The 21,932-nt window shown below is 35.7% G+C and overlaps 1 protein-coding gene across 1 annotated transcript; it reads right to left on the bottom strand.

The window, feature by feature from the left end:
- Positions 1 to 7,849: 7,849 nt before the first annotated feature.
- Positions 7,850 to 21,424, bottom strand: LOC114539638 (coiled-coil domain-containing protein 91-like). The gene is made up of 12 exons (XM_028560253.1): positions 21,370 to 21,424; positions 20,353 to 20,388; positions 18,601 to 19,329; positions 16,698 to 16,799; positions 15,795 to 15,872; positions 15,007 to 15,114; positions 14,156 to 14,248; positions 13,735 to 13,803; positions 11,819 to 11,905; positions 11,226 to 11,315; positions 10,444 to 10,557; positions 7,850 to 9,125 (listed from the first exon to the last, which is right to left on the bottom strand). Exons 1-12 carry the CDS (start codon positions 21,415 to 21,417, stop codon positions 9,012 to 9,014), a joined length of 1,668 nt encoding a protein of 555 aa, XP_028416054.1. The 5' UTR covers positions 21,418 to 21,424; the 3' UTR covers positions 7,850 to 9,011.
- Positions 21,425 to 21,932: the final 508 nt, after the last annotated feature.

The raw sequence follows: 21,932 nt of genomic DNA, 5'->3' as shown, positions 1-21,932 counted from the left end.
ATTCTTAAATCTACACAATAGTTTTACCTTGATATTGTTACGTTGTTAAGAAATTCACTACAACCACAAATGTATCAAGAGCCAGGCCTTATATATATAGGTGCTCTAACGACCACATCTTTTGGAAAAAAATTCTATAAATTATGCCTATAACCTAAGAAACAACCAATTCAAGCATATTATGAGATTACTTCGAGCAACTGCGGAATTGTGAAATTATTTTAAAAAACTGAGGGAAATATGAAATTACTTACTAAAATGGGATTTGTCTACTCTATGATGCCAAAGAACTTAAATCAAAATTCTATATAGCTCTTATACAACGCATACACCTGACTGCATTTTGTACAACTTAAGAAGTTTTCAAGCACTATCAATAGTAAACTTCATTTGAAATCTCTATTGTTAGGCTTTTTTCAATTCTAATGTTGTTTTTTTTACATTCCAAGAGTTAAAACCAAAAGGTAGCCTTAGCATAGCTATTCGCCAAACAGATAAAAATTGTCTCAGACACGACGATCCCTTGTATCACAATTTTCGTCAACTATTAATAATCGTTCGTTTATGAGTGCTAATATTATGGTCAATTGAGCGGCATTCGAGTGCCTTTTAGCGACAAGAAAGAAATTCTTTATTTACATAGCTTGGAAACGGAAGGATTTATCAACAACAGCATATATATCAAGGGTGTACGCCTACGCTGAACTTGTATATATATATACTGCAGGAGATAACGCAATGATATAGATATTAATGTTTATATATATCCAATGTCACTGACTACATCAACTAGCTCATTTACGGTGAGTATGGTAATAACATGCAGCCAGAAACACAGTCAACCCTGAGAACGAGGTTGTAACCCGATGAGAATTTATGGGCGCTTTTCTTTGAACAGCCAAAATGGTGAAACCAGCCATATTTTAAATTGAAATAGAGTATTTCGTTAGTGTAGTATAGTGGTGAAACCGGGCATTTTCCGTGCTGGTAAGATGTAAATATAACACTGAATATACTTGATGCAGACTTCTTGAAATATTCTATAATGCCGCACTGAAATGCAACAGTAATCTGTCTGTACTGAAATACATGCAACTGAAGCGATCTGACCGTTTTTACCGTATAAAGGAAAACGCCCAGTCATAAGAATTCAATCAAAGTTAGCACATTTTATTAAGGCAAAGTTCAGGCCATATCATAAAACAATTATATCAGCTCATGAATATGACGACTCGATTGAAAGTGATGTATGTGTCTATATAAGTCATATTAATGCAACAAGGGTTTGCATGGTTCAAATTTGTTTATTTTGTCCATAAAGATGGCGGGAATAAATTTCTTGAACGAGACAGATTTTCCGGTTCGTTTTACGAGGATTGGCAAGATGGAAAGGACTACGCAATACTTTTGCGAGAATCATTGACAAATTGTCGATTATTCAACAATTTGTTTCTAAAACAGAGTATCATGCAAGAGAGAAAAATATCGATTATAGCTCATATTAATATTGCAGTTTAATTTATATATATATATATATATATATATATATATATATAATATATATATATATATATAATATATATATATATATATATATATATATATGGTTATTATTATATTAAATATATATCGATAAAATCGTGCTTCGGGTGCGAAGAGGCTTCATATGCTATGATCACATTCTATTCTGAATCGGTGGACGTGATCGTTAAAATCATGCAAAGTACAATCTCATATTTACACTGGTCGTATAACGTTCAGGGGCCGGTTGTTCGAAAGGCGTTTAGCTTAAACGGTGGATAATCCAAAGTTTAAAAGCACTCTCATAGATCTTGTGAATGCCTGAACCTGCATCTTATGCATTTAATATGTACTTCCATTGACAATTAAACTATTTACGTCGAAATATTTCAGCTGATTTGTTCAATAAATAGATAATTTTTTTTTCCATTTTTAACTTATCCACCGTGTATTAAGCTAAACGCCTTTCGAACAACCGGCCCCAGTTTAATATGTTTTCCTCTCAATAGATGCATAGCCTAAAGGCGTTACGGTTCAATGATGTTTTGGCCTATATAGCATTCAAAACAAATTGACAAAATTACGTGTAAATGATTGTATAAGCTATACGCTAAAGTGTATATCGAAACATTTAGAACAATGAATATATTACTAGTTACCTATAATGTTGAAAGCCGGTACAACACAGGAAGTAGAAAAAAACGAAAACAGTTATTCGCTTAGTAGCTAATTTCTTTTAGCGGAGCCTCGCAGATTTTAATGACCTATAAGGTCATGCAAGATTGAATGGGTATAAAATAGTAGGCTACGAAGCCTAGCAGGAAAATTTCACAAGAATTTCGCTTTCTATATATATATATATGGATAGCACTAGAGTTCGCTCATTCAAAAAGAGGTGAATATGACAAATTTTCCTATATTGACAACTCCCGCCCGAATCCGTTGTGTACGTTGATTACATAATAATCTCTTCACAAGACATGCAAGCGACGGATTACTTGGTAGAGAAAGACCCACGGCTTAATGCAGTCTTCACAGTGATTATAATCTCTTGGCAAATCGAAATCTTTTGACAAATTCTCCGCAAATCGAAATCTTTCGCGCCAAATGAAACATAAATTTCCGATAGACATGCATGCACATTAGGCGAGCATTCCTAAAGTTCCTACGAAACAATAGCGGACTTCGGCAAAGCATAATACAGAATGCGGCATCGTGATAGCAAAAAAATGAAATGCCATCTGATAAAAAACTTCCTTCGTTACTCTACCAGGTATAGTTATTACAGAACATCGGATGTTTGTTATCATTCTGTTAAACACACAAAAATATAGAACTTACGACGTATTTAAGGCCTAGGATTATCCTTTGCCTATATTCGCGAACGAAGGAATTGTTATTTGCTAGCATAAACATTACTTACTTTAGAAGATACTTTTTGGTACTGTTTGAAGTATTCACCACACTCTGCCTTTTTTACCATTACATAGTGATTTGAAGATGACTTCAAGTAAAGCACAGGAAGATGTAGACGATATATCATGCAAGCATGAAATGATTTCACTGCAAAATAAAGCAAATAAATCACTGACGCAGCAAGTGGTAAAAGTGACCATACTGTGACCACTGAATTTCTACAGACTTCACCATGGCGATATGTAAAACATTCACTTTTAAAACAGTTGAGACTTACGCAAAGTGCGTTGGCCGAGTTGATTTTTTGACATTTTATATAAAGGCCCGCACAGACAGGATTCGATTAAGTTGTTTTTTTCGAAAAGCAAATTAAGCTTTGCCAATCATTATATTCTTCTAGATTATTAAACGATAATACGTTTTGACTGACTGCTTTGGCGTTAATAGATTCAAAGAATTTAATTTATATGCTTTTGAAAACTGAAAACTCGCGTCGCGTTGCCGCATCACGTCCTGTCTGTGTGGGCCTCAAGTATCAAGAAGAAATGAGTTATCAATTCATCTAAAGGTAGCAACTGAATGTAATCCTCTTTCTATCGTACCAGGAGATATCTTTCGGGAGAAAATATAATGCGATAACAACGCACGTTGGCCAAATTATAAATTTTATGCTCAAAATGAAAATTGCGGTGAATTGTTAACATCACGGGAAAATAAGTCTGTGTCAATTCAGTGACTAAAGTGCTTCTTTCGTCATTCGAGGTGTCCTAGTCCACCCAGACCCCTCTGCTATATATTTACCGTGACTTGCCAACACGCATGAAATCAACCTGCGAACAGCCATGTAAGGTTATAGACGTGATTCACAGATAACCAAGGCGTGAGTCAAATCGGCCCAGTTTGTATAAATTCAAGCAGTTCTCAATTATATACAGATAATGTTGATTGGTCCATGACTACCCCGAGTTCCTCGCAGGGTATCATATATAATACAGAAACATCAAATAGCTTGCAAGGAAAAGTAATGCTGATGCATAATAATTCTTGGTAAAACGTTTTTACAATGTATATTGATTTGCCTGCGTGGTATTAAAGGCAATATCTTAATGGAAAGTGTTATAATATTATAAAAAGCATGCCATTGCTATGACATATTATAGCTATGTTTCGTTAAATTCAGACTCGTATGATGGTCATCAATTATCGTCACCCTGAACGACACTGATTTACACAAGCCAACGCCCAATTAGAGATATACATGTAATTATCCCCACCTCTTTTATTCGTTAAATTCTGCAGTCAAATTTTGTTTTGTGACTTAAATGAGGTCAACTGCGGAATTGGTGAAGCAAAACACACGATACGGAACATTAAGATTGTGAAAATCAGCAGAAAGCAGTGTTTATATACTTCACCGTAGTTTATAAGGGTGGAAATTGGATAATGAAAGTGTTATTTGGAATTTACTTATAATTTAATTTCCTTTCTGTTGGGGGTCTTGATGACACAATATAGCAATTATCTTTCGACATTATTATGCTAAACTTAATAACTGATCTCTATAAATTATAATACCAACCCAAGAACCCACGCAACTCGTCGTCACGATGTGGATATGATGCGGACGAAAACAAATGTTGAAACATTGCATACATTATCAGTGCTGGAGTGTACATGATGTTTCCTTGAAGTGAAATCGACGGCAAATTAAACTGTAAGAAGCTGTTATGCTGCATGCGTAAGAGTTACGTAATGCCTAAAAAGGTTTGTACTTCCATAAAGTTTCGCTTGATTGCCCAATTGTTATTTTCTGTAGGTCTACTCAAATAGACACTTAGGATGATGAACTAGGATAACGAAATCCAGGCTTCGAATTTTCCCCACGGAGTAACTCGATACTTGCTGAATCCGAATCATGACGAATTGTGTTTACGTTATAGGAATGGCAAGAACACAAAGGTGTCTTTGTGTGCGTTCTAGTAAAAGGATCGAAAACGTGTGATTAAAAATTATTATCATACCAGCTTTCTCGAATAAATATTTGTGGTTTGAACACGGTACGTCGAAACCTCCAATCAGAGACAATTAACCAATCAGAATTTCAGGCTATATCACTAGCTGTGATTCACTAGGTATAGGAAATATAGGAATGGAATGTTGTACGTCATAGTGTAATTAATAATATATAACAGAACTTCTTTAAAATTATTGCAGAACATACAGCAGCCGATTTACTCAATAAAATCTACCCCGATATATCGCCTCTTTTTATATAAGGAACGGTATAACTTCGCTAAAACTATAAGCCACATCAAATAGAGAGAATTACAAATTAGGTCGTGGTAATGTCTTTAGATGTCTTTAAATTAAATCATTATTTAACTGCTATGTTTATGTTTCGATATCATCATCTTAAAAATCTACCTGAAGAATTTGATAATTTCTTTGTGACCAGTAATCAAATTCATGAACATAATACGAGAAACTCATCAAAGATTCATAAGCGGTATAAAAGAACAAATTATGTAAAACATACTCTCTCAAATAATGGAGCTGATGTGTGGAATTCACTAGAATTAGAAATTAAAGACATAAACTCTCATAGCGTTTTTAAGAAAAAAATTAAAAAACATTTTTTGCTAAATACAGCATAATGGTTCTGAAAATATTCTACTTTTTATGTATACTATCTAGGAACTCGTAGCATAAATGTATTGTGGTATTCTATCTTCTATTGGTATTATAATTAATTTTTACTTTATCTTTCTTCTTTCTGTAAATAGTGGTACTCTAAAAATTATTTTGCTGATTTTGCTGATTTTACTGTACATATATGATTAATATAATTGAACTTTAACTAGGGGCCTAAATTGAAAAGCCTGTCAAGGTTTCTAGTAGGTCTCTAGCCCAAGTTATTATAGAAAATAAATAAAAAAAAATTGATAGGCCCATAATTTGTGCTTCGAACTTTGCCTGAGTTTGGAAATCATCTGAATTTCACGGGATAAAATACATTCGTTTGTTGAATAATAAAATAACATATACGTATCGACATAGGCGTATTTCATCTATTTGAACTATCACTTGAATATACTGATTGCTCGATGAACAGAACTACAATATATTTATAGAAATAATTCTGAGGGGATAGTTCCTTTATCTCCTCGTGTTGATTACACGCAAACAGTTGTTTACTGGTGCTTTTTAAGAAAGCCGGCTTTTTATTGTGCTAATCTTTATAGCATTTAAAAAATGAAAAAGTGGGTATCGTCGCCGATTTTCCGAATCATGAAGATATTATATGTAGATTAGTAATATATTTACAAGGTATCAATTTACGGGTGATGATCAAGGGTGATGACAAGGACAAAGTAAGGACAAACAGTACATGAGAGGACGTGTTCGTCCCTTGCATGGTCAAATTGTGGAAATTGTCTTTTATGGCTTTACTAAAACCACTGTGTTGGTCTTCAATATTTATATTTCGAGCTTTTTAGCATTCGAAAAGTGAAAAAGGGGTATGTATCGTTGTCGATCTTCCGAATCATGAAGATATCATGAATACCCTACACCAGGCTGTAACAAATAAAAAAACAAATTTAAAAGGAAACGATGCACCTCAGGGACCATTTAAGATTTATTGACTGATCCCGAACGGAGGAAGCATCATGTTTTGTGGACCCGAGACCACCAAAACATAGTGGTGGAGAGGTGGTGGAGGGTCCACAAAACATGATGTTTCCTGATGAGATCAGTCAATAAGTGCTTTGTTATATAGCAAGTTTCAAAGGAAAAAAAATAGGTGAAAATACGCAAAAAAACCCGTAGGAAAAACTGACAAACTTTTAATTTTAAGAAAATGAAAACAAAGAATTCGGCTGCGATTCAAAGGTCATAATTTATGTCGCGTGATCTGACCTATAGCATCACGACTTCCGCTTTTATTAACCCGCGGTGGTTAATGATTCAACCTCCGATCAAACAGGTTCAAACCTGCCAAACAAGATTTTGCGGTAAACATTCGGATTTCTTGCTTTTCACGTGACGTAGTTCAACCCATCAGATTCTGGAACATATTAACTTTTAAAACTTTCTATATAATAATGAGTGTTTGTTTCCTTATTGCCTTATTCGAACATTACTACATACACCCCCCCTTCTCCCTAGATCCACGCACCTACCAAAATACGTCGTAACTCATAGGATTGTTTTCACATATATATGTATAACTATATAGGTACACGTCGTTTTTACAGTTATATAGTTGCATAACCATGCAGTACATTATCAGGTAAGAGTTGGAAACTTGTCAGATTGATTTTGTCAATGGATGAAACCTAACGACGATAATTTATTATACGTGTATTTTTTATTATAAATTTAGTCGATATTCACGTACAATATATATGAATGAGATAGTAAAAAAGCATTCGCAGTTTATGAGTGGTCTATAATTGAATTGTCATACATTTCATTTAGTCTCTATTCTGTACGAAAAAATAGCATAAATCTATCTAAAATTCACATAATCATTATAATATTAAAATAATATAACAGCAATAATATAAATGTATTATATGGCATGGTGTGTAAGTGCGGCGTATTGATTGTTTGTCAATTTCACGTATTAAATTTAGGATTTGGAAGCTTCTATTGATCGTATAACGCTCCCGCAATCACTTTGTCTAAAGGCCCACACACACTTGACGCGATTCGCTAACGCGAATAAATAAATAAATTCAATTCTGAAAGAACATTTTGAGAGATATGTATAAGAGAGAGAAATAACTCAATAAATATTTTGAAAGATTTAACTCAATAAAATAATAATTTTAATAAAATTTTTAATAATAATTTTAATAATGGGTACAAGACCAATCAAAATGTACCATCAAATGTACCATATGTTTCACTTTCTTTCATACTTTCAGTTCAGTTCAGTTCAACATCACACATTGTCAAAATTAGCATCTTTGGAAAACCGAAAAATTCGTAAAAATCGCGTCGCGATGGCGGATCGCGTCCGGTGTGTGCCGGCCTTAATATATGGTCACAGGCTTCGAAACGCCACGCGCGACGCGAAGCGATATCAGAAATCCGGTCATGTGATTGGTTTGCGCAAAAATTTGCCGCGAAAATTTGAGTCGCTTCCTACTTTTTATCTTTTCGCGCGAATAAATTAATTCGCCTAGTAGAAAACGGGATTTAAGCATATGCAGACTGCCAGCTTCGGAAACGATATTCATTATTTTTGTTTCGTAATCAGGAAAGGACTAGGAAGAATACTAATATTTTGGAAATGATGCAAAATTAATCAAGTTTTCAAATGTACTGCTCAACTGACGCAAATTAAGTATTCCAATTTCTAGTGGTAAAAAAGCTAGAGAAAAATATAACATATAGCAGAATGTAGATTAAAGGTTTTTTCGGTGCTTTCGCGTTTGAAAAATAGGTTCAAGCACTTTGATTAAGAACTTTAGCAGAAGTCCGTGTGCTTTAAATAAGGCTTTTTGCGGCCTGCGAATTCAAAAGCAGACCGGTTTCGAAATTCTGCCATTCTCGAAATTCATGTCTTATGCTTGAACTATTTTTACACGCACGTAAGAAACAATTGTGGCCATTCTTAGAATTTAGCTCATGTTTATATTATTTTACCTCATCATTTAAATAGTCTGACTAATTATTGCTTCAGTAAATCAGCTTGTATAGGTACACCACGTAAGTATAGTAAATACTTTCGTGGTGTACACCTACATATTTGATATCATCAAGCAAAATTACACGAATATTATTATCATTATTGTTTCTTTATTCGCATGCATTTTTAAGAGTAAATTATTTGGCAGCCATGCATTTCAGCGCATGTTATAATTATACAGTAGGCTAGTGAAAAAGCGTATATAGCGAAGTGCATGAGTGAAAATAAATATTTCATGCCGCATAACACATAACAAATCGCTTATATATTAATCACGCTACGGTTGGTATGAAGCCAAATTAGGACTTTGGTCTAATATTCGTCAACTACAGACCTCACTTACGTGGCCAGCGAGTGGTAGCTATATATATTCAGTTTACGACGAAGGCGGGATATCACTTTTATTTATGAGAGAACTAAGTTGTGTTTGTACTCCCTGTAAGAAAAGTTCCATACTTTGGTAACTCCGTAGTCGAACAGCCTCGTCGGCCTAAAAGAAAGTTTAAAATTATTTCACATACAAAATATATCCAACCTCGAAATATTTAAGCCGTGGATTTTGTTCTCGGCATGTTTGCATTGCATGACAAAAATATCGACAATTTCTTATTTTCATGACGCATATTTAATCACAAGCAAAAACAGCTTTTTTCACATGTTTGTGCGGTAATGTTGCATGCATGTTTTATCCTGAAATTCAAAATAGCTAATATAATTAAAAAAAACTTTTTTGCCTCAATAGAAAGTTCATTCCTGGCGTATATGGGTTAAAAGCCTTGAGAAAGGTAGTAATATTCAGGGGTATACGTTATGAAGTACTTTAGGGAACTGCTGTTCAGGGTACGTTATGAAGTACTTTAGGGAACTGCTGTTCAGGGTACGTTATGAAGTACTTTAGGGAACTGCTGTTCAGGGTACGTTATGAAGTACTTTAGGGAACTGCTGTTCAGGGTACGTTATGAAGTACTTTAGGGAACTGCTGTTCAGGGTACGTAATAAAGTACTTCAGGCAACTGCTGTTCAAGTTACGTAATGAAGTACTTTCGAGAACTACCGTTCAGGGTACGTAATGAAATACTTTCGAGAGCTGCTGTTCAGGGAGTAATGGAGTACTTTAGGGAACTGTTCCTTAAGGTACATACGTAATGAAGTAGCTACTTCCGAGAACTGCTGTTCAGGGAGTAATGCAGTACTTTAGGGAACTGTAATCCAGGGTACGTAATGGAGTACTTTAGGGAACTGTTGTTCCGGGTACGTAATGGAGTACTTTAGGGAACTGTTGTTCAGGGTACGTAATGGAGTACTTTAGGGAACTGTTGTTCAGGGTACGTAATGGAGTACTTTAGGGAACTGTTGTTCAGGGTACGTAATGAAGTACTTTCGAGAACTGCTGTTCAGGGCACGTAATAAAATACTTTAGGGAACTGCTGGATAGTGCAGCGCAGTATAGTAGGGGAAAGTCAGCGTACTCCTAACGGATTCTCACAGGTACCTCTCGTTGTTTTACAGTGGCGCACCTCATTTATGAGTACAATGTAGTGCAGTATTTAAGAGCCTCCGCTAGGAAACATTATCAGCTCCTTCTACAGCACTACAAATTTAAAATGATTTTGCCGAAATAAACAAAAAGGCGGAAAGTTATTTGCAGACAAACTAAAAAAGGCCAAAGAAAGGTGAATGAAACCAAAGCATAAAATAATGGTAAAAACATTATTTAGGGAAGTAATATTGAATTGGGAGATGAAACGTCAGCATAAAGAGGCTCTGTTTTGCCTGGATAATTGTATATTGTAACAGAAAGTGCCCACCTTTTCTTTCTCCTTGATATACTGCCCCATTTCTTCTTTCGTCTTTTCTTTAACTGCGCTAACAACATTTCGTGACTTGTGTCGTTCTTCCGCAATTGCTTCGTCCAAATCATTCTGCATAATAAGTCAAATTCGTGTAACCATAAATAAATGGTTTTAGAATTATTCCACTGTAAAATATTTCACATCAGAATATTCATTAGAACATATATCTTCTGTAAATATATATCAGTTGCAAATACTGCAATTCGTTATATAGGTATAACTAAAACACAGAGTAATCAATACAGAGCTGGAACTGGTGTACCCGCTTGTAGTGCGCATATTCGGCAAGTGCCTGAGATTGAAAGTATAAACAAGTGTGTAATTTATTTTAAGTGCGTAAAATGCTATACAAATGACGATATTGTAAGGCTTCAATTATCGAAAATGTTTAAGCAAGAATTAAATTCAAGCAATTTTGAACATTTCAGGCACTTGCCGAGAATGCGCAGTTGGTCGCTTTACGCGCAGGCGCGCTAAAAAAACGTGCACAAGAACAGATCAACACACGCTAACACTCGCTAACACTGTAATCGTCGCAACTCGCGCCCTTATTTATCTCTTTGTATTCGTAAATTAGGGGTTGTCAGGATTTCAGACAACATTTTTTCTCCAGAAGAGGGAATAATCAAATGTGGAGGTTCTTTTTGTTTTGGTTAGTTTTCAGGCAATTCATCCTGGCAAGTCAGAATTGTGCGTCAACACCGACAACCACTATTATTTCTATATAAAAACCTCACTTTAGCTCGTTCTTGTTCTTCTTTAAGGACTTCCTCGATTTTCTTGGCGGTCTCCTTTCTCTCCTCTGCAAGATTTTCTTCGAAAATTTTCTAAAACAAAAAGAACTCGTTTACTATTTCTACATTCTATATTTCCTAACAAGACAACTAAGAAATGACGATCTATAAAGCTATCAGAAAAAGAGCAGGAACGTCTGTTGGGTGTTTCGTGAGGCCATTCAGATTTTCGCATGCTGAATTTTCAAACTATTCTTTATATAGCTACATCGAAAAGATTTTGAAAAACTGCCAGGTCTGTTGTTCTTTCAAACAGTTTACATCGAAATGCCCGAGTGTAAAAGCAACTGGCACTATAAGTTGATAGCAAGTTATACATCCACGTTCACAGTTCACAGCAAATAATTTGTTATTGGGGCAATATAAAACTGATTTTAGAAACGAGCATGCCCAAGTTTTTTTACGTTTGGACTGCCATGGGTTTTTAGAACTTTTATTGGCATAATATTCCCTCCTTTCCCGTGGGAAGAAATTCCCGTCCCGCACGGGACTGTTATACTTTCCCGTGAACGGTACTGCAACTATACTATAGCTACCTTTTGTTCTGCTATAAAACTTTCAAACTCTTTTTTCTGCTCATTTATCAACTCTTCTGTCAAAACCTTCCCGCGAGCTTGTTCCTCCTGGAAAGTATATAGCATTGGTTTGTGGATAGTGATAAAGGTTATAACTCCTAAGTTTTTTCAAGCACCTTCTTTAATTTGGATTTTTCAAGGACTGTTCAAGTGCCCTTGACATTGATTACTAACATAAGCGCTTCTCAAGGGTTTTAAGCACCTGAACGTGAGTGGCATAAAATTGCATAAAAGTGCCTTTAAAATCAAGTCTTTTTTTGTAAAAAAAATTAATCTATTAAATAACAATTACCTTAATAATATACATTGCCTATGTAAAGATTGACTAAATAATAATAGGTAGGCAAAATGTATAGAGGTATTTAGATATGTACAATGATGTTCATTATAGAGACCTTTAGTTTGACGTTTACGGCAAACGCCAAACCGCTAACAAAGTTTGTGTTTTAACTCCACTATCTTTAAGTGTGCGGCAATTTCGCTTACTTACAATCGTTCTACATAAAACTTGTGATGTTCAGCAGTAATGTAAGAGAGCAATAGGCTATTTCTGATGTATTTAGAAAAGCAGCTAATTCAGTTTGCCGTATATCTTTCACGTTCGCCGTATAAATTTTAATGCTTGAACGGCTGAGTGTGTATATGCAGTCGTGCGTACGAAATCGCTCAGCTTAGCCACTGATCTATGTAAAAGCCTGCAGTTATATTTCATGGAACGCGTACGTAAAGCAAAGGAACGCATTTTGGAACGTGTTCGGAACGCTTTCGGAACGCGATTGGAACGCGAACGCAGTGTTAAGTTACTTCTGAGCAGTACTGTGCAGTACTGTAAGGTAAGCAATGTTTCGTTACGTGTACTGGCTTTAAGGCAAGTTAGCTTTATTTGAAATAATAGCAAGCGTCATCACGTTACAAGCGTACTGTAATATGTATTGTGCATAGACGTACCATAGTCTGTCGGGAAAATTTTCAATGTAAGGTTTATATTATGAGGATTTTTTTTAAAAACAGTCTGGAAAGATTGAATGGACAACCTGAATTTGGCATTGTGGGCAAATTAACGTCTGCATGAACGTTCGCTGGGACGCATCGCAAAACCAAGTTTATTAAAATGGTGATTTGTGGTGGAAACCATAATGAGATCTATCCGGTATTAAATTGTGATGGAGCAACGATATTTTTATCTCAGCCACACGTTATCAGTCATATTTAGACAACAGGCGCCGGTTGTTCGAAAGGCGCTTAGCCTTTAGCCGGATAAGTTCAAAATGGAAACAAAATTATCTCTTTATTCCAGAAATGAACAAAAATATTTCGAAGTAAATATCTTAATTTTCAATGGAAGTACATAATTATTTAATGCATAAAATGCAGGTTCAGTCATTCACAAGATGTATGAGAGTGCTTTTTAAATTTTGGCTTATCCACGGTTTAAGCTAAACGACATAAGAACAAACAGCCGCTAATAAACATTTATGCGACAGTTGTGACTGAAGAAAAATCTTGAAAATTTCAACGATCAGCAAAATATTTAAGTCCGCGTTTATACTACGTGCTTTGACCAAGCCTGGACCAGGCCTAGGCTTGGATGTGAACATTGTTTATCCGGCCTACCCCAGAGCTGAACCTGACCTGGGGCAAGATTTTGGTAATGTGAACAGGCTTTACCTAGTCCTGGCAAGTTTTGAACTTAATATAGTTATATTACCATTTTCGGCGTGTTTTGGGTGTTTTTTTCAAGTGTTTTGTCAATTACTTTGGTTATCCGATATCATCAACAAGGACGACAGTGTGAACGTGGCACATATTACCTGGACTTGTCCTAGACCTGTAGTGTTAACGCGGCTTAAATCTGTCTTGTATAAATTATTACTTACCTCCACAGCCTTCAAAACAGCTCCCTTTCCACGTTCTCTTTCTTCCGCAAGACAATCTTGTAATTCAGCCTATAACATTGAAAATGTTTACCCTGAGCATTTCAAATATAGTTTACATTTATATATAATGAGCAGCTATGCACAATAAAAAAATATGAGACAAACAAAATACATGTGTACTACACGTACATAAAGGTTAACCAATAACGAATAGGGAGAATATGTGATGATGAGCTTCTATAGTAGTGAAGAAAGTCAGAAATGAGTGAGTTTCTTTTTTCATAGTCGAATTCGTTTTATACCCCTGATTTGATCTGGTATAAAAATTCTTAGTTACTCAACGAATTTAAGGTTAAAGAGAATCGTAAATATTCAGTCTGACAGACAGTGAGTAGGCGGCTATTTTAATCCAATTCCTTACTTGATGTTTAGCTTTTTGTTCTTCTAAGGCTTCTTCTAATTTCTTTAAGTTAGTAGCTTGTTCTTCTTTTACCACCAGTTTGAGATTCTCTCCCTAGAAAACCATATTGACACGTTTAGTTATACAGGGTGTCCTAAAAAAATGTCCCCTCTATTGAAATCAAGCCTTTGCTGGAATCTGATTGCCTTAATATTATGATAAACACAATTGAAAGCAAGACGCTTTACTTGAATGCGTCAACCTATAATAACTTTGCTATTTACACACTACTGCGTTGATCATGCATTCAATTTCCAACAAAAGCTTCATTTAAGTAGGGGGAACTTTTTTGGGACACCCTGTACTAGTAGTTCCCTAATCACTTCATTTAGGAAGAGATCATGTCGGGAATTGACAGATAAGATGATTATATACTTATATAGACAAATGTTTCCTTTACTTAATTATATTTTAGTTATGTAACAGTGATTGATAGGATGAAGGTGTATGTGGTGTGGTCACGAGAGCGAGAAAGTTAGTTGGACTGAAACATTCAGTGAGTGAGGAACTGTGAGCGAGAGAGAGTAATTTATAGCCCGTGTGCTATCTGATGGTGTGAGTGGTGAGGTTCGTTTGGAAATTTGTAATCGACATTTGGAATACTTTACTTCGTTAATATATAAATATACAATGAAACAGAACTATGTGACTTGTTGAGGATCACATTTGGAGGCAAATTCTTGACAATTATAAAAATCGATTAAACTAAATTTACTGCTTTGATATTTATATATGAGAAACACCAGGCTGAGAGATTGTAGCTGTTTATCAGAGCTGTGAGATAAAATACGATAATGCTGTTGTTCACAAACCTGTTGATTGATAAACGTTGTAAATTTTTCTCTTTCTTCCTCAAGTACTTGTTGTAAATGTTTTTCATTTTTCTCTCGTTCTTGTGCAACGGCTGTTTTTGACAACTCCTAAAATGAGGATTAAATCATAAATTAGGACCCAGTCATGCATCTCTATTCTAACGCCGAGGTTCACAGCCTGGGAAATGGTACACCACTAACAACAGTTGTTTCATCGGCGAAGATACAATTAGTTTATCACCTGCTAAGACAAATATTAGTTCAATAAAAAGTGGTTTAGAAAATAAACAATGGTAATTGCAGGTGAGTACAATTTGGTGCGAAAACGAACGCGTGATCACAAGTTTGACTTCATATGAATTAACGTGATCTCGGATTTCTCGCACAAGTACACAACTCCGCAGCTTATAGTAGTGATAGTTCCTAACGAGGAGTATCGTATAAGCGCGTCGAGCGTCGACCAACAACAGCTGGAGGATCTCAGGTGTATTTTTTCGTAACGTTTCATGTTTTTGGTCCTAATAAGCGTAAGTTGCTACTTTGATTCTTCTAACTGTCTTAAAAATTTGATTTTTGTTCAACGAAGGAAGTGTAATAACAAATCCACAAAACGGTAGTTCAGGTGCTAAAGATACAGCTGGTTTCTTGTGCAAACGTCTATATCTGCTGGAATGAAGTGTTTCCCGAATGTATTATTGTGTAAAGGAAAGAATCACAAAGACCAGAAAAAAAGCACAACTGAATATCATCAATGTACTATATTGCGATTGATGTCCTATATGACAAACCTTGTATTCTTCCACAATCAATGCAAAAGCCTCTTGTCCTGCCTCTCTTAGGTTTTTCAACTGGTCTTCATGCTTATCCTAAATAAACAAAAGTGCCGCGCTAAATTGCCATGCCTTGTCACAAAATACACCTTCACGTCTATATGTATGTGCTCGGTTACTTGATGAATTTTGTAGTACACGAAGTATTCCAGGTGCCATAAAACTTAAACCGCTGCCTTAAGGGCGAGCCTTTTTCTTGAGATATAGTTTACTTGCAAAGTTTACTTTTTGTTTACTAAAAATAGTCTGGCTGCAAGACTCAAGTAAATGCTATGCTCACTTCAAAACATTTCTCTGCAAGTGTTAATCGTGGTAAACTTTAGCGGCACTACATCATACACTACGAAGCGTTAATGGCATTATATTTGTCATATTTCATGATATTTGTTCATGTCTATTAAAATATTTGCTTAAATTGTTTGCCTATACGTGTTGTAATTTGTCATCTATCTCTTTTCACATAAAACTAGTGAATGTATGTATAAGCTACTTTGTGGATATACAACTGTAAAAAGATGACTATCTAGAGTTGGTTCTCTCAAAGGAAAAAATCCACCGATATTTAAAAAATCAAAATACATATAAAATTGAGTCAACCGTATAAGATATGTAAGCACTACAGTACGATTTAGGCCCCGTTTAAACGATATACCGGATGACTTCCGGAGTGGGTCAAATTTTATTAAAAAGCAGTATAAAAATTTACAGTCAGAGATCAAAATAAATATACGGAATCTATCAAGACTAATAAGCATTTGCTACTAACCATTGCCCTTTAAAGACAAACGAAGATATCGTGAAAAGCGAATCAGGTATAGTGTAAACAGGGCCTTAGATTTGATAGATTAATACACGCCTTACCTGTAATTCATTGTATTTCTCCTTCTGCTTTTCTATTTCCAAATACTGTTCCTTTGCTACATCTGTTGCGGCGGCATATCTTTTCTTCATTTCCTCCAAGCTCTAAACACATATCATTAAACACCGTTCAATAAATATGACAAGAATTAAAACGATCACTTTGACTGATTTAGGAAAAATTCTTATTACTTATAATTACAGACATTTAGCAAATTTAGCAAACACGACGTGACGCCTAAAACGCTGCGAAAATCGCGTGACGCGACCATAGATGGACAGACATTTCACACCGTTTGCGCGACGTCCTAGGCGCACGTCGTGTTTGCTAAATTTCTCTATAACCTAATATAGTATGTACATTACCTCATACAGTACACTGTATACTTACTGTACTTTACACTGTCGTCATACAGTACGTTACCTCATACACTACATTACGTCATACACTACATTACCTCATACACTACGTTACGTCATACACTACATTACGTCATACACTACATTACCTCATACACTACATTACATCATAAACTATACATTACCTCATACACTACATCACCTCATACACTACATTACTTCATATAGTACATTACCTCATACACTACATTACCTCGTACACTACATCACTTCATACACTACATTACCTCATACACTATACATTACTTCATACACTATACATTACTTCACACACTACATTACCTCATACACTACATTACCTCATACACTACATTACCTCATACACTACATTACCTCATACACTACATCACTTCATACACTACATTACCTCATACACTATACATTACTTCATACACTATACATTACTTCATACACTACATTACCTCATACACTACATTACCTCATACACTACATTACCTCATACACTACATTACCTCATACACTACATCACTTCATACACTACATTACATCATACACTATACATTACTTCATACACTATACATTACTTCATACACTATACATTACTTCATACACTATACATTACTTCATACACTATACATTACTTCATACACTATACATTACTTCATACACTACATTACCTCATACACTACATTACCTCATACACTACATTACCTCATACACTACATTACCTCATACACTACATCACTTCATACACTACATTACCTCATACACTATACATTACTTCATACACTATACATTACTTCATACACTACATTACCTCATACACTATACATTACCTCACACACTACATTACTTCATACACTACATTACCTCATACACTACATTAAAGGAATACCAAATGATTTTCCGTGCAGGATTGCGTGATCCATGCACGCGGGATGTTGCGAGACTTTCGGAAAGCGTGAAAATACACGAGCCGTAGGCGAGTGTATTTTCACGCTTTCCGAAAGTCGAGCAACATCCCAAGTGCATGGATCACGCAATCCTGCACGGAAAATCATTTGGTAATTGTTTTATAAAATAACTGTAGTGAAACAACGGTTAACTTTATTAAAATTAAATTTCGCGTGCAGGATTGTCTAAAACGCGTGCAGGATTGTCTGATCCTGCACGGCTATTGACCAATCACATTGCGTGTTTCACTATAGTTATTATATAATACCTCATACACTACATTACCTCATACACTACATCACTTCATACACTACATTACCTCATACACTATACATTACCTCATACACTACATTACCTCATACAGCACAACTCGTATTGCTTTTTAAATCACGTACGGTATTAAGGACTACTAAGTTTTCGTAAAAATGACGTATGTAGTCATCTGTGAACCGCTTCGATTCTATCGCATCAGTACCAAATATTACGAACAACACAATATGACAAATCTCGTAGCTGTAGCAGGTGCTGCAATCAAATCTGAAGCTTTCTATACCCTTTAACGGTAAATTACCTCCTCCAGTCGAATCTTTTCTCTTTCAGCAAGTGACAATTTTTCTTCGGATATATGTAACTTATTTTGATAGTCATTCATTTTTTCATTAGCTTCCTTTAACTCCCCTTGTAAATTATTAACTCGAGTTTCATCCACAGCTGGCGATTGTGCTACTGCAGTCACGGTGCGATGTTCTCTAGATGGTACGGGGGGTGGCGCTGACTGTGGTACGGGGGGTGGCGCTGACTGTGGTACACGTGGTGGCGCTGACTGTGTAGTCAACTCGGTGCTCTGCGTAATAAATAGTTCGTTTGAAGGAATAAGATTGGATTTGGTGGGCATGTTGCTTTGCTGTGCTTGTTGGTTGTGAGGCAGTTCTCCATGAGAAGAAGTAAGTTGGGGGGGAAGACCACTGAGAGGGTTTGGCTGGGTTGGTGGTCCTGTGGGAGTTTGGATGGACCCTGCAGTAGCGGTAGTTTTCTGTCCAGGTATACCGCTGTGAGCCGTACTAAGCATCGCATATTCCCCAGGGTCATTAAGTAGGTTCGTATCTTGCGTGCGTGGCGGTGGAGAGGGAGATATATTTACACTCTGAGCAGTGCTAGTTGGGAATGCTGGTTTCTGTGATGCAGCTGTTGCTTGGGTATTTAAGGCCGGTTGAGGGGAAGCAGGAAATGCGGTGGCCCAGGGAAAACCCTGTGATGCAGCAGACGAATTTCCAAAAGGGTTTGATGCAGGCGATGCTGACTGAAATGGAAGTAGACGAAAAAGTTGGGTTAGTACAGCACATGACCAAAAATACCATGACTGTATTGTAATAATGTCACGAAAGTAGTATGACTCAGGTGAATACAGTATTACTGTACTATAGTGAATACTGTATATAAATTATTATGATGGCCAATGGTACTCAATCTGCGTTCCTAGATGTACTATCATGTCACACCCTCAAAAATTAACTTAATTGACCACGGTGAGAACGGAAACAACGTCCTTTGCAGGCTTTATTGCTGGTCCAATGTTCTGCCAATAGACCTATCTCGCGATGACGTTAAATGTTCTCCACAAAAACTAAAGAGCCAATGACTCTTTGTTTGACATCAGCCCTTCCTCGTTTAAGGTCATTTTGAGAAAGGTCTATTCTGCTCTAGCTAGGTGAAGCATGAGTGTCGGACATCTGAGTGTCAGCACCTGAAGCTACTCTAACTGCAAGCCTTGGTCAAAATGTCTTGTAAACATTATGCATAGTTTCTCTCAACGCTTGGTGGAATTCAGTTTAATTTGGGGGGTGGTGGTTGATGTGTATTTCAAAACCCAATCTAACATTTTCGATGTAACTGTTATGTCTTAAAGTTATAAAGATAGTCTGTATAACTATTGGACGAAGTTTGCCGGTTCAATTGAATGTACTGCACATTTTTTTATTTTAGCTTGTCTGGTTGGTAGTTATAATAGCACCATCACAAGCACCTGGCAGCTTTTTAAAGCACTATATAAGTGTGGTTAAATTACTAAATAAGACATAATTATACACAGTATCAAAAATCAAAACCTATTATGGAAAACAATGAGGTGTGATTTAATGTTTTAAAACAAAACAAATTAGTAGACTAGCTTCCCTCTAGTATTATTTATTGTGGATAACTTTGCTACCACAGGATCAACTTCAATTCTTAATATCTGTTTTCCTTGCAGCAATATTAGCTGATGAACTAATTTATTAGCCCAAGCAAAAATGGTCACTAAGAGTGGTAAACAGGAAACACTTACTTCAAATCCACCAAAATCAGCCCAGTCATCATCACCCTGAAAGATTTTCAAACTTGAATGTAATTAAAACAACTATAATAATTAAATTAAAAATAATAATTAAAACAACTATAAAACGGAAGATGAGGGAAATGAGGATGCTAGCTATTCGACAAGTGGAACATAAAAATATAACTAAAAAGCATGCAGTCATAAGAGGCCAATTGAACATTTTAAACTTGGCGGAAGTGGTTCATGTGTTCCTTAGAATCCTTCTGGAGCAAGTTTAAAGACTTTTTAAAACTCCAGGGCAGTTTAACCCAAGGTGCATACAACATTGTAAATATGTATGCATGATATGTATGTAAACTTGAGGCAAGTTGCTTAGTATAGTCAAATTATACAGACACAATCTGTAACTAGGTGATAAAAGCAAAGGTCGCAATGTGACTGCTGAGGTAAGTGATGTCATAACTTTAGTTTGTCATATATAATATATTACTATTATTATACAGTATTATTATTTATATTTTTATTTATATTATATGAAATTCAAGTTTGAAAAGAACATTTTTTCATAGTAGAGGGAAATTCTTATTAAAAAACTGTACATAATATCATCAATTTTCCCTCAACTATACAATGGAATTTATTGAGAAGCCTCTGGCCTGACCTGGGCTGCTGAAACTCAAAAGTCAAGGGGCATGTCATAAAAACCATTGAGTAATAAATAAAAACGACAAATCGTGTTATAGAAGTGGGAATAAACAAGTACACAGAATATAGGTCAGGTAGATCATTAGATGGCATTCGGTCTCATATAAAAGTGTATCATTTATGTTATGAAGTACCTATACAGCATGTTGGTAAATATACTATAAATATTTTGAATTTTGATCGATATTTGTAAGTGTGTATGTACCACAACAAGAGCAAATATAAACACGCCACGCGAGAAATTTTTATAACGGTCATTTCTAAACAAGTAAACATGCTCTTAGTTTCTTGTTAGAATATCAAAATAAATGTAAAAACCACCTCTTTCCCGGCGTCTGATGTTTTGAAGGCTGCCCAGTTGTCCGCCATTTTTAGAAAATCCTATTAATCTATTGGTTAATTCCGCAGAAGAAGATCAGATATTCCTCAGTTTTCCCATATATTTCGCTAATTTAAATAATTCTTGCCTTCTTTCATAACAATTTTGAATGAAAGTTCGCAACAACTATTAAATGGGCCGCCTATGGAAACAGACACTTCAACAATGCAAATGCCGGGAAGAACAGCTCCCCTAGAAAGCCGCTTTAGGTTTTTATACTCCAAATAATAACAGGTGTAAAATAGTGGGTATATAGGGTGTACCTATTCGAGTCTTATGAGTAGAAAGGTAAGAACGTGACATAACTTGAGTAGAAAGTTAAGAACGTATGCTGAAGGAAATAAACTGACCGCTCCAGAGTCCAGGCTGAAAAAAAGCATACCTCAGGTCAGGAGGGCATTGCCGCGCATCCTTCGTGAAAAGTCAGTTGATCCTTACGTTTGAACCCCAACAACAACAATAATTTTCATTTACAACGCCGCCTTTTCGAAAATTTTGGCAAAAC

This window comes from Dendronephthya gigantea, unplaced genomic scaffold (genome assembly GCF_004324835.1).
Source record: "Dendronephthya gigantea isolate DGI-Jeju-01 unplaced genomic scaffold, DenGig_1.0 000210F, whole genome shotgun sequence".
In the NCBI taxonomy this organism is placed as follows: domain Eukaryota; kingdom Metazoa; phylum Cnidaria; class Anthozoa; order Malacalcyonacea; family Nephtheidae; genus Dendronephthya; species Dendronephthya gigantea.
Note: the sequence above shows the minus strand (reverse complement) of the source record. Positions and strands in the feature narration are given on the sequence as shown.